This window comes from Lonchura striata, chromosome 14, assembly GCF_046129695.1.
Source record: "Lonchura striata isolate bLonStr1 chromosome 14, bLonStr1.mat, whole genome shotgun sequence".
NCBI lineage: Eukaryota > Metazoa > Chordata > Aves > Passeriformes > Estrildidae > Lonchura > Lonchura striata.
The window spans coordinates 8,258,000-8,271,034 of NC_134616.1; the positions used below are offsets into that span (position 1 = coordinate 8,258,000).

At 44.2% G+C, this 13,035-nt stretch overlaps 1 protein-coding gene across 2 annotated transcripts in view; it reads right to left on the reverse strand.

Moving 5' to 3' along the window:
• NRK (Nik related kinase) overlaps positions 1–13,035 on the reverse strand; it is a 90,409-nt gene that overhangs the window by 20,109 nt on the left and 57,265 nt on the right. For both annotated transcript variants that reach the window (XM_077786512.1, XM_031504785.2), the window contains exons 16-21: positions 11,166–11,297; positions 8,939–9,006; positions 7,717–7,832; positions 5,230–5,327; positions 4,714–4,844; positions 1,117–1,210 (exon numbers count right to left, since the gene is read on the reverse strand). In XM_077786512.1, the coding sequence (XP_077642638.1) occupies positions 1,117–1,210; positions 4,714–4,844; positions 5,230–5,327; positions 7,717–7,832; positions 8,939–9,006; positions 11,166–11,297 (639 nt within the window). The remainder of the gene's footprint in view (positions 1–1,116; positions 1,211–4,713; positions 4,845–5,229; positions 5,328–7,716; positions 7,833–8,938; positions 9,007–11,165; positions 11,298–13,035) is intronic.

Sequence of the window (13,035 nt, forward strand, 5' to 3'; positions counted from 1 at the left end):
GGGGGAGAAGACCAGAAAGCAGCAGAGAAATTTATGAGGTGTCAGCCATCTGCCTGCTCTCCCACCCACACTCTTTCCTCCAAACCCACCAAAACACATAACCTCAACTCTCTATCATCCTCAGGGTGGGCCTCAACGACCCCAGCATTCTCCCTTCCCTTAAGCAGCCTGGATATCAGGGGAAAGGGGAAACTCTGGGCTGTTTTCACAACAACAGATGTACTGGTTTATGCCCCGTTTGTAGTTCTTTCTCCAAAGCAGTCTTTCCTCCTCAAGGATGGTGGGACAAAAGCCAAGTGGAACTCCCTCCCCAGGCAGCAGGGTCACCACTCTGGTCTGAAGTTTAGAGACACCAGAGGTAAAGAAAACTCCTTTTTCTTTTTTTACCCTGCCACAGCTCTGGAGAAACCAGCAGTTTCACAGTGATTTATTTTCCCTATCTGTAAAGCAAGAATACACTCAGTAATATCTAAAGAGGGCTCTGACACCAAGTACAAGTCTTATTACTGTAATTTTTTCTTGTTTTCAACCACAGAGAACATTGTTCTGCTTTGTCTCTCTTCATCTTGTCTGTGCTGATATTTATCACAGGGGAAAATCCACATGACTGGAAACCTCTACTAGAAACTACAGCTGGAAGTAACCACAACATGACATATGAGAAGGCAAGAATTTTTCCTAAGCCAGTAGGGAGAGATAAAGTATTTTTCCCCTGTTCTGATAATATTTTAAGCAGTAGAAGGTAGTTCATTTTAAACTGGAATAAAAAGAAGTCAAGATTTTTTAAAAGTAGCAACGATGCACACCAACAATAATAACAGTGCTTTTTGTCCAGTGCCTCCACAAAATACCTTGACATCAGAAACTACTACAGGTCATTAAGAAGGACAAATAAAGAACTGCAATTTTGTGCCTAAATGTAAGCATTACTACAGGAAGCACAAAACCTGAAACTACACTTTTTTTTTCCAAGGCTTATAGCTATAATTTGCAATGACTGAGCAGGACTTCAGAGTGAGAATGCTCCCAAGAAGTAATGGATATGGTGTTTATCATGGACATTAATGACCTGACTCCCCTTCACTGCACCCACCCCCTCACAAATGGCCAAATTACCTTCTGTTCTGCCACGGTGCTTTGGGGTTTCAGTTCAATTCCATCTGGTACCCTTGTCCTTGAGAAATCTGCAATTCTGCCGCTTAGCAGTTGCCTGGTAACAAACTCCAATTAATGAACAGAACTACTTCAGGGAAAAAAAAAATTAAAAAAAGGAAAATACTACACATAGCCATGTTCAAATGTGAACATAATTAACATTCAATAGTTACACTCAAAGGTTCTTGTACAAAAGCAAGCTGATTAGTCTGTGGATCTGCCTGAATGGGTTTGTGCCTGAGGACCACTCACACACAGCAGGAAGCTCTCCCCACCTTGACAGAGAACACCCCTTCATCCCCCTGCACTTCATCCATCATCTTTCAGACACTGCATAGCTCAGGCAAGTCCCTTAAGCTGTCATTTGGGAAGTGCCTACTTCAAAACTTCTGGCTTCTGTCACATATTCCCCTGTGGGGTGTAATTATGAGCCACCCTGCTCTCCAGAGAGAGCAGCAGCTGCTCTGCCATGTGCTGCTGTCAGGGACCTCTCTGCCAGTGCCTACTGGGACAGGCTACACTGGAATTTCATCCTGTGAATCAGTCCCTGTAACATGGACCTCCTCACCTTAAAAGGAAACCCAGAAAACATTGCCCAGTGCACAGAGAGACAGAAGAAAGCAAGAGCTGCTGGACTGGCTGGGGCCAAGAGCCTCCCTAGCCCAGCATCCCATCCTCAACAGTGATCAAAAGCTGATAGCAAAAGCAAGAGTGAGAAGAAGGCAAGTGTCTGTTGTGAATTCCCAGTACATCACTGCTTCCTGCACTGCCTGAGGTATCTTTGCATTTTAAACTTTTTCACCCAAGTGGAACTGCTTCAAACATGTCTTGGCCCCATTTCTGCACACTTCCACATGAAATGTTTTATTTATCCCATTTATTTATTTATACTCATATCTTTTTTACTGCAATCCATTTAAGCCTATTACATTTTTGCCTCCTTTCCAGTAATTGTAAAATTGACTGGATTCAGACAGTGTGAAGGGCTCTACAGTTCTATGTGCCAACTGGTAGCAGACTGTAATGTATTTTTTTTCTTTTAAATGATGCCCCATGTAATAACAAAGAAGGTTTGGTGAGAGACCTACTGATTTAAGATGGGTGCGTAGGAGTAGAAGTTTTTATGGCACTTTTTGTTTATTTTTTGGTTTTGGATTGTCTCCCCATTCTATGTGAGTGGGTAAATATTTGCACACTAAACTAAGAAGGAATGACAAGATGTGGATTAGAATCAGTGGTGAATGCCAGGACCTGTTCTTCTTAGGGAACAAAACAGCAGCTGATCTTAAATAATGTCAACATTCAACTTAGAAGAGGGAGAAAGTAATTCCTAGCCAAGCACACACCTGCATCCACCTTGTCCAAATGATGGTAGGAAACAGCAGTTGAAGAGCAAAGAGAGGAAACTGAACTACACAAATGAGTCCCAGGACACTCAGTGTTTTAGGGGCATACTGCAGGCACTGGAGGAGGAAGCACTTTCCATAAGGTAGAAGTTAATATCAATGGAATATATGTTCTAAACAAGGAGGTAAGACAGTGGATCTTATACACTGACAAAAGCCAGTGTTTTTTGTTTCTTTAAGACAAAATACTTAAGTGTGTGAGGAAGAATTACCAGGATTTATCCAAGAACATTGGAAGCTCCTTCTCTTGCAGATGTCCCAAGTGTAGTCCTACTGGGCATCTCCAGAAAGCTGGAGTGTGGACATCAGGTGCTGTGCCACAGCCCAGGCAAGAACAGGAAAAGTTTGGTTTCAGTAGCCCACTAAAACTTGGCCCAAGGTGCTTCAGCTGTAGCCCAACAGAAACACTCCAAAGTGCAAGGGGCTTCAGATCCTACATGCTCTAGAGAGCAAAATACCCCCAAACCCTTCACTTCAGCCAGAATATGCAGTTTGAACACTGGCTGCTCCTTTCAGTCAGATCACTATCCTTTTTGCTCTTTACTTGGCAGCAATCAGGATATACTTCCTGAAGTATCTTTTACTATAAATGGTGTTCAGCCAATGTGAAGGGACTCTGTTAATAGCAATATTATACCTATGATTTTACAGGAGCTCTTGTAGTGGCTGCATGCACAGGAAGGTAAACGTGACAAGGAGCATCCTAATTGCACCTCTCCAGAGGATGGGTGGATCTCAGACACAGAGGAGATGCAAACAACAAATGCAGAGTTCCAAAGGCAATGATACCACTCCTTCAAATCATACAGCATGCAAGGATCACAGCAATCTAACACTTACACAACAATGTCATTGCTACAGGGCAAATCCATATTTTTATGTAGAGTCTTTCTGAGGTCTAGGATGAATTCTATGACCTAGAGTGAATAAAACTTCTTACAGATCAGAATAAGATGGTTTGGAAGAGGATCAGTAGGAAAACAAAGGCATTACAGTAAAAGTCAGCTCTTTCAGGTGCTCTGAATAAGCTACAAGATTTTAAACATTCTTTCTCCATATTTCAGCTTTGAAAATGAACTTCAGAAATGCAAATGAGGAGCATATGCAGGCACAAAAATTCTACCTCTTCAGAGCAGCACAGGGGAAAGGACTGGTACCAGCCCAACTCAATAACGTGCCAACAATGCTCCAAATCTGGCCATCTCTGCCTGACACCTGACAAAACTGCACGTGTAATTCTGTCAGAAGAGAAAGAGCCCTATCCCAGAGAGCTCTGTGGCCCCGTGTACTTCAAAGTAAATCCAAGAACCTGAATTAAACTGAAGCCTCTTTGCAAGAAAATCAGAAGTTTCATTCAGCAATACAAAAAAATGCTTCCGTTTGTTGTTCCTAACAGCATGGGGTCCAAGTGACCCCCGACTCCCTTCTATTGGAGTAACAAGCTATTCTTGCTCCACTATTTCTCAGCAGAATTCACATTTTACATGAAAGGTAGAACACCACAAGATGTCAGTTACAAAACCAGCAAGATAAACTGGAAATCTAGAGAGACACAGTTAAAGTGAAATCAGCTGTGGGACAAGCCACAGCAAATGCAGAATGTCAGTATTAAAAATACAGCACATTTTGCAAAACCATCTCTCCTTTTTATGAACAGCCCTGGTGAAGAAATCAACTTTTCAGCGGCAATTATTTCTCCCAGAGTGAAGAGACTATGTGAAATCAAGAGTCATATCTGCCTTGTTTTCTCCGCTGTAACCTGTATTTGTCATGAAGGCATACAGTTTTTACAGTTTTGTTTCCCCCTCTTTATTTCAAAAATTCTGTGTAAATGTAGATCAATGTGAACTAATCCCTATGAGAGCACTACCCAGTATATCCAGTTAAAACAAGACATTTCCTCATTGTCCCAGGGCAGCAAGTCATCAAAGTGCATTACTACCCTGTGCACATCCGATGGAGCAAACATTTACCCTCAGGAGTTCATTAAAATGCAATTAAATTGCTTAATTACAACTGACACAAATGAGTGATAGTAACTTCAAAGGAGGGGGAGTATTTAGGCATGCTGGCTTTTTCTAGATATTCCGAAGTGTGTAACAAGAACAATATTCTTCTTATTATTATTATTAATAATAATAATCAAGCCAACCTTGTGTGGTTTGTGTCATCTTCATCACTGCTGCTGCTGCTGCTGCCGCCTTCATCACTTGATGAGGAATACTCTATTGCTTTTAACAAGGAGTTGGCACTGTCCTTCACCTTGGCAAAGGAGCCTGGACTCTGAGCAAAGAAAACTCAGCTGAAGAACCCATTGTTAAACAGCACCTGCTGTATTTTACTGTCCCAGCACATACAGTTTGGGTCACTTCCACAGCAAGAAAAGCTTTACTAGGAAGCTGATCTGGTTCTGTTGGTCTGCCACAAGTGGGTATCTCACACAGGGAAGTGACCTGAGCCAAAACTGGACACTCTGCTGAGGATGTCAGCTGGACACAAGTCAGACCTGGACTGAGAGCATTGAGCTTGAGCCAGCCCCACACACCCCTCAGGCTGATTCATGAGTGACAGCAAACTCACACACCAGAACAGAGCTGTCTGCACAGACAGACCCCCTGGTGAAAATGGTGAGCAAATCAAAAATATCAGAGGATTTAAAAGAACCTACTGCAATCTGGCCTGGATGAGAAACTTTTTCAGGCTTCTGATGCAACTGCACATGGTTCTGGGACAACACATCCTCTGCCTTGGTCAGTCCTGGATTCCCTGGGGGTAAAAAAATCCAAAATTTTCTTTTTTTAAGTGTACATGCAGCAGGTGAGAGCAAGACAAGCACACATAGCTACGACCCAAAGCAGATACCAGTCTCTGCTGACAAACTTTTCTTTTTGTTGCAAAGGAAAATCTCATTGCTTGTTTCCCAGTGGTTCTAGAAGCTGCAATATTACCTACATAAATTGATACTGGTCCATTTTAATGCTGCAAGAGTAAGACAAGCAAACCAAAACTATGGCAACACACTCCCACTGCACATCAGCCACAGTTCCATGGAAAGGGAGCAAGGGAAAAGGTGAGGGCATCCTAATCCCTTCCTCTGATCCTCTTCTTGAGGAGAGACAGCTCATCACATCATCAGCTGCTGGTCATACTCCAGCACGAAAGGGCCAGGCAGCTATTTCCTGTGACTGCAGACAGGAAAGCTCAGGAGCCTGAGACCCCCTACACACCTCTGGGAGAGAGGTGCTGCCAAGATTTGGCCTTCATAAAACTGCTACACAAAACCAGTTTTGTTTAACAGTCCAAAGTGATAAGCTAAATCCAACTGGGAGAGGGCAAACAGCTGCACTAAACTACAAATCTACCTGTGAAATGTGGACCCCCACTGCCTGCCAGCACTGGAAAAAGCAAGATAAGCCTTAAAGGGATGCTTTGCACACAACCCCTGACACAAGGGAAAGGAGGGAAAGCCATTGTCCCCTCAGCCTGCCCTGGGACACACTGGCCAGCTCAACACTTGCCTTTTTCAGCAGTTTCTCCCATGACTACCACACTGTTACCAACAGGACTCCTTGTGAGTTAAGGGGGAGAATTCAAGCTCACACAAATTAGATTTGTATTTGGTAATTTAGTTTTGTCACAATGGTTTCATGTCTTCATCCATTTTGCAAAGCTTTCAAAATTCACAATTCCTTACTGGTCAATAAGCAACTAAGCAACTCAGCAGAACTATTAGCTTTAAAGTATTTATAGCCCTTTCCTCCAGTTCATTATCCCTGTGGGTTTGGGAAAGCAACAAACTCCATCTGAAATGCTGTATGCCAGAACTAGCTGTAATTTAATGACACTTAAGAACTCAAGGAGACAGTTTAAACCACAAGGGAGGTTTTCTATTCTTTCCATTCCTAGTGAGATTTTTGTTTCCCCATGCCAAAATAGCACAGGAGTTACACATCACATGGACTTTGCAAAGCTGAGATGGGCTGTTGCATGTTGTTCAATTCTGTTATTCAAACACAAAATGACATAAGAGCAAAAAGAAACAAAACCCAAGTAATTTAAAGAGTGCTTTGGATTTCACTTGAAGAAAAGCTTCCTATTCTGTGTAGCTAGTAAAAGCAAAACTGGTTTGATTGTGTAAGTGTAATAAATAAGCAATTTGTTCTCATTTATCAAGGGCTTTTAAATTAACAATGTAAACCTCAATATAACAATAAATGACCTCATAAGATTACTGGGGTGGTTTCAGAACATTTTTTGCATCCACCCTGCTTCGACTTGGGCACGTGTGATTCCCCATGCTCCCAATCTTCAGTGGCCAACCTGGATGCAAGGTCTTGTGACACACCAGAGCTTTGTGAGGGGCTACACAAGAACTGCCCTGCAGCTGACCCACAGGAAACACCCACAGGAGTAGCAAGAGAGGAAAAAAGCTGTCCACTTCTCCATATCCCCATCTGTCAGAACCTCAGGAACCAGAATCTGTACCACAAAACACTTCACAACCACAAGCAAGCTGCTGCATTCCACTACCAGTGACAGCAAATGCAATTACTAAGCTGTACTTTGCCTAAATCAGATAGTTTTATCTTCCTTTTAACTTCTTTTGCCTTTTTTTTCCCAATTCCACTATTTTTCTGTACATAAAAGAATACAGGAGAAATATTTAATAATGTGCTCTAGACAGAGATTTATGCTTCCTTTTGCCAGTACATTATTAGAGTGCAGAAATATTAGTGTACGTCAACTGCTCAACTGTATCATCTTATCAGTGGGCAGTGCAAAGAGCAGAATTTGCCAGAGTGAATATCAGTACTGAATTACATCTGTATTTCTGGAATGTTGGCTCTGCTGAATTTCAATTGTGTCACTAACTGCAACAAAAATGATATTTTTCCAATTCTTAATTGAGGCAATTCAAATTTTCCATATGAAAATATATTCATAGTTACTTTTCTAACTCAAAAGAGGAAGTACTTATATTTTAGGAACATGGGACCATAAAATCCAGAGGGCTTTCAAAAGCCTCTCCACAGAGGATGTCATTAAAACGACATATCCCATTTGCAATGCAGAACTTGACACCCTGCAGAAGACCATTTCATTGTGACAGGAGTTTAGGACATTCTGACTGATGGATCTTTGACTTAGGAATCACCTGAGGTTGACCAGCTGCTCTGATGAGATCCCATCTCCCACTGCTTGGTGCCAGGAGTGCTGCTGCTACTGTTCAGCTTCAGAGCACGTCCCCCGGGGGATGACTGATGAGTGGTACTGAACAGAAAGACAACAAGCAGATGAGACTCTGATGTGCAGGACCGAGACTGGAACAGAGCTCCTGAGCCACAGGACTGAGCTCCTGCTGTTACAGTATGACATCATACTCTGGATAACAAAGTTTATCTTCACTGCTGCTCCAAGAAGAGGCCACCCAGGAGTGAGAGGAGATGATGGAGGGGACAGCTTCCTCTGGGCAGTCATCCTGGGAGACTACATAGATTTCCAAGTCATTACAAAATATCCTTCTATATTACATCTCCCTTGGACTCTTCAGAGTCAAGAATGGCTTTACAACTAAACCTCATTCCAAAATCTCAGGGCTTTACAACTCATGAGTACTGCTGCACTACCTTCCTAGAAGATACATCAGCAGTCACCTATCAGTGGAGAAAGAAATGCATTGAACAGTAAAATAAGTTGCCAAGCCAGTGGCTCAACCAGAAACCGAGTCCCAGAAGTCACTCATTTGTAACACTGACAATTACTTATACATTTCTCTTCTGCTTTGCCTCCTGTAATTCCCAAGTGGGGAGCATTTAGGGCTTGATTTCACTTGAAAGTTACTTCAGACGATGTTTCTGACTCTGACTTATCAGCAATGCGGCACATCACTTTGCAATTTCAGCTAAATCTACTTTGCTTTCCAGTATCTCCAACCCATTCTGTTCCCTGATTAGACATCCAGTGGGGGCTGCCCTTTACTGCTGAGCTCGAGACATCCTTGATTGTTTCTCCTGGGATATGAAAAAGGTACACCAGCCTTAAGGGCAGACTGCCAAAATTGTCACAATACATCTACAAGCTGCCTGTTCAAGCTACTATCAGGCAAAACAAGCAGCACATGCTGTAATTAAAAGTGTCTGTACAAGGAGTTGAGGCCAGACCCCCCTCACCAAAGCATCCAGACACCTGACTCTGAAACCAATGCCACTGGCACCAAGGTAGAGCATCTGCCAGATACTTCAGTTTTCCTACTGACAATGAAGCAGCATTAAAAATTTTCTTTAAGCATAAAATACAGTATAAGCTCAGTGTATGTTTATAAAGTATACAGTGTAAGCTTAAGTTTTAGAATAAGCATAAGACACTTTAAAGCTTACCTTGAAAGGCATCTCTGATGGCCAGGCTGATCCCTGCTGTAAAATTTCGAGGTTGTCCTTTCTGGAACCTTAAGGATTTAATCAGACATGTCAAGGCTGCTATTGATATTGTAGATTTTTTAAATAAACCTAATGGTTATCCTGTATCAATGAAAAAATAAGACTAACCAACAGAAATGAACAATAATTCAGTGGGACCTGTGGGGAGGTATTCCATGATATCAGCACTGGAAGCTGCAAGTCAGCAGCAGGTGTTTCCAGTTTGCTCTCAGCCCACACAGTCTATCAGGGTGCAGACAGAAAGAGGTTTGCATCTTTCCTCAGAGTCAGTATCATTCTTGGTCAATATTTAGAGAAGACAGTGAAGGCACCTGCAGTCACTGAATGCAACTTTCCCCCGATGGTGGATTACCTTATGTTGTTACCACAGGCTGGGGAATGGGACATACACATCCCAACTGCAAAGTAATGAACTAAATACACACATGGGCATATGAATTCCTGCTCAAATAGTCTTGGAGTTGTTCTTAGAAATTCTGTTAGAAAGAGAAATACACCAGCACCTCAATTACAGAAACTAACAAGCTTTTCCACAACAAGCCAGACCTTTTCACCAACAGGCTGCTACAAATACCTGGTACAACAAAAGAGGTGTGTCTGCAACAAACATCCTGCAGATATTGTATGTATGCAGATATTATAGACTGTGTTGATTTGGCACAGCCTGGTTTTTGGTAGCGGGGCTGCCACAGCAGCGGTTCCTGTGAGGAGCTGCTGGAAGCTTCCCCACGTGTGACAGAGCCGATCTCTGGTGGCTCTGAGGGTGGACATGCTGCTGGCCCGTGAGAGAGGCTGGTGACGCCTCTGTGAGGACAGCTCTAAGCAGAAAAGCAGAGCAGCTCCGGGCAGCGTGTCCGGCCGGGAGGTGCCCGCCGGGGCCATCCCGGCACAGCCCCGGCGCTGCGCCGCCGCCGCCGCCGCCATCTCGGTGCGGCTGCGGCGAGCCCGGCCCGCACGGCCGCCCCCGGCAGCCCCGCTGGGCAGCAGGGCCGGGGCGGCAGCGGCGGCTCCTTCCCGCTGCCCTGCCCGACAGAGGCGGCGGCAGCGCCGCTGCCACACCACGGCAGCGGGGAAACCGCGGCCAGGGACCCGGCACCGACCGAAACCGCGTCAGCCTGCGGTGCCGCGCGGGCCCGGAGCAATCTCGGAACTGCTGGAACTCGGCGATGGCACCTACGGGCAGCAGCTTTGCTTCCAGCCAGGGAAGAGCAGCAGGTGAGGACATGTGAGGGAAACAACATGGCAGCACCAAGGTCAGTGGAGAAGGAGCGGGAGGAGCTGCCCCAAAGGCCGCAGATGAGATTCCTGTGCAGGCCATGGTGAGGAGCGTGGTGAAACAAACTGTCCCCCTGTAGTGCGTGAAGTCCACGGGGGATGCAGAGATCCACTCGCAGCCCAGGGGAAAAGTGCTCACGCCAGAGTGGGAGGATGCCAGAGAAAGCTGTGAGCCCGTGAGAGACCCGAATGGAGAGAGAGGGCCCCTGCTGCCAGAGACAGAGAGCCCTTGCTTCCAAACGAGAGCAGCCTGTCCTTAGAGGACAGCACCCTGTGGAGGGGTGACCCATGCCACGACAGTTTTGGGAAGACTGCCCGTGGGAGGGACCCCACGGCACAGCAGAGGAAAGACTCCTCTTCCTGAGCAAACTGAAGATCATCTCAGGTCACAAGTGACCAAAACTCCTCTGCCCTCTCTCCCTGCACTGTTGGTGGGAAGGAGGGAGGGGCTGAAGGGAAAAAAGGTGTTTTAAAGGCTTATTTTACTTTTCATTATCCCCCTCTGACTCTGTTAATAATAAATTTACTTTATACCTGTAAACTTGAACCTGTTTTGCCCATAGAATGTCTTCTCCCAGTCCTCATCTCAACTCATAAGCTCTTTGTTAATTTTCTTCCCTCTCCTCTGCCCAGCTGAGAGGAAAAGAAGGTGAGTGAACAGCTTTTGTGGATGCCTGGCATTTGGCCAGTGTCAAACCACGACATACACGTACACATAAACCCACACCACCAAACTCCCTGTAAATTTGCATCTCTCTTTCTAGATTAGTGTCACCCAGTTCACATACAAGCAACGTGATTTTCAGAGTTTCATGAAGTGCAGAGGGTGGATATGACACAGTGCAGTGCAATCAACCCCCAAAGAGAGCCAAACTCCCCGAGTTTTACCCACCTTTGGGGGCTGCTCTTTGCTGTGGCTCGTGCTCCAGAACACGTCGTCCTGCCCGGGGCTGAGCGGTGCTGACACCATGTCTGACAGGGAGCTGCTGTGGTACACGTCCTTACTAGCCCGGAAATTCTCACACTTGAAGCAAACAAAACACATGGTGAATTGCACTTCCCTGCCTACCTAGCAGACTGCAGTCTCAACAGAGATCAATGCTTCTACTTGGGAGATTAAATATTTACTAAGTGTAGCAGGAATATTGTGCCTGGATAGAGCCTTACTCACTTTGTTCACTGTGCAGTGAGCTACTCATTTCCAGCAGGTTAGCATTTAGGCACAAATATCCCAAGGTGAAGGGTACAACAAAAAGAAATAGCAAAAAAAATCTATTTTCTATGTGTGTGTATATATATGTACACACATATATACACACACAACCCTTTCTTAAATCTATGGAGAAGCAAACAGGTCACTGGCAATGCACAGGGAACTAACTACCTGGACTATGCAAAAAACACTGTGGAGTCACTACATTCATTCAAACCTGGACAATGCTTCCACTGTAGAATTTCCATAGTCTAACCACTGTGGGAACCCACCTCCCTTAACTTAGATGTTGACATCCAAGTGTTCCTTGCATGACCACCACCAACCCACAGTCACTGGAGGCAAACTGTGAGCTGCAAGCACCTTTAAGTGCTCCAGTTATAATGAGGGGACCTTCATTATATTTCAATTACTTGAAAAAAAGAAAGATCAAACTTGGAAATGCAGTAAGAAAGAATAAAATTATGCTCAAATTACATCCTCATTGGTGGTCAAGTCCAGTTCATCCCAATGCAGCCACCTGGTTTAAAACAGCCCTAAAGATGTCCAATTGAAGCAAAAGCAAAAACCCCAATCTGCAAGGGGAAGCAATCAAGTAACCCTTACAAAGTCTTCACTCTAAGAGAACAAGAAGTAAGCAGTACAAAACTCAAGCTAAAATATCTGATTCTTTCTGTATGTAAACGAAGAAATCTATCCTCTGGTGATCTGCTATCCCAGGGTCTGCCAAAGAGGAAGAAACTCAGAGTTAAATGTGTCAGCTGAGAGTACTGCCTCCCTGAAATGAGAAATCCTCTTGGACACAAGACCAAGACAGAACACACAGGAACCCTGTCTGAGCTGGGCCTGTCTGCAGGGCAGATTCTGCTATGCTGGAACCAGCTGGATATTACAGGAATAGAAGTATTAGAGGAAGGCCTGAAGCTGTACCACTCTGTGCTTCACCTCATCTAAGCTCCCATGCAATGCCAGGCCAGGGCTCTCTGCGAGGTGCCTCTTCCTCAAACATGTGGCAAGAGCAGCACCTCCAACCCTTCAAGCCCTAAGAATCAAGTTTGCAATTTTTTTCTGAGTCAGAGTTCAAACTCCTGTGTCCCAACTAAATTACAGCTGGACAAGAGGCACTTACAGTACACTTTCCCTAAAGAATGACTCAGACGAGAATTTTATTGATTTATCAGGTAAGTCTACAAAATTATTGAGTTTCTCCATCCTAAAAAGTAAACCACAATAACTAGAACTTCACACAGCTTTCAAGAAGATAATAGCATTATGAACTCTCTATAACTGTACAAGACTAAGTTTCATGGGAACAATGTTCAATGTCAATTAAATATTGACAGTAATATAGGCAGTAATTCTAAAACTAGATAAAAGATGTCAAAGATGTCTCATTGCAACCTCACAGATTTGTACGACAAAGTCAACTGCCAAAACCAGTCCTGAGAAGTTCACTTAGTTATTCAGGTGCTTTTCCTGTCTTTTAGGGACAATATGTTTTGCTGACTCTCTTTACAGAAAACAGCTTTTTCAGCAGTTGTAACATAAT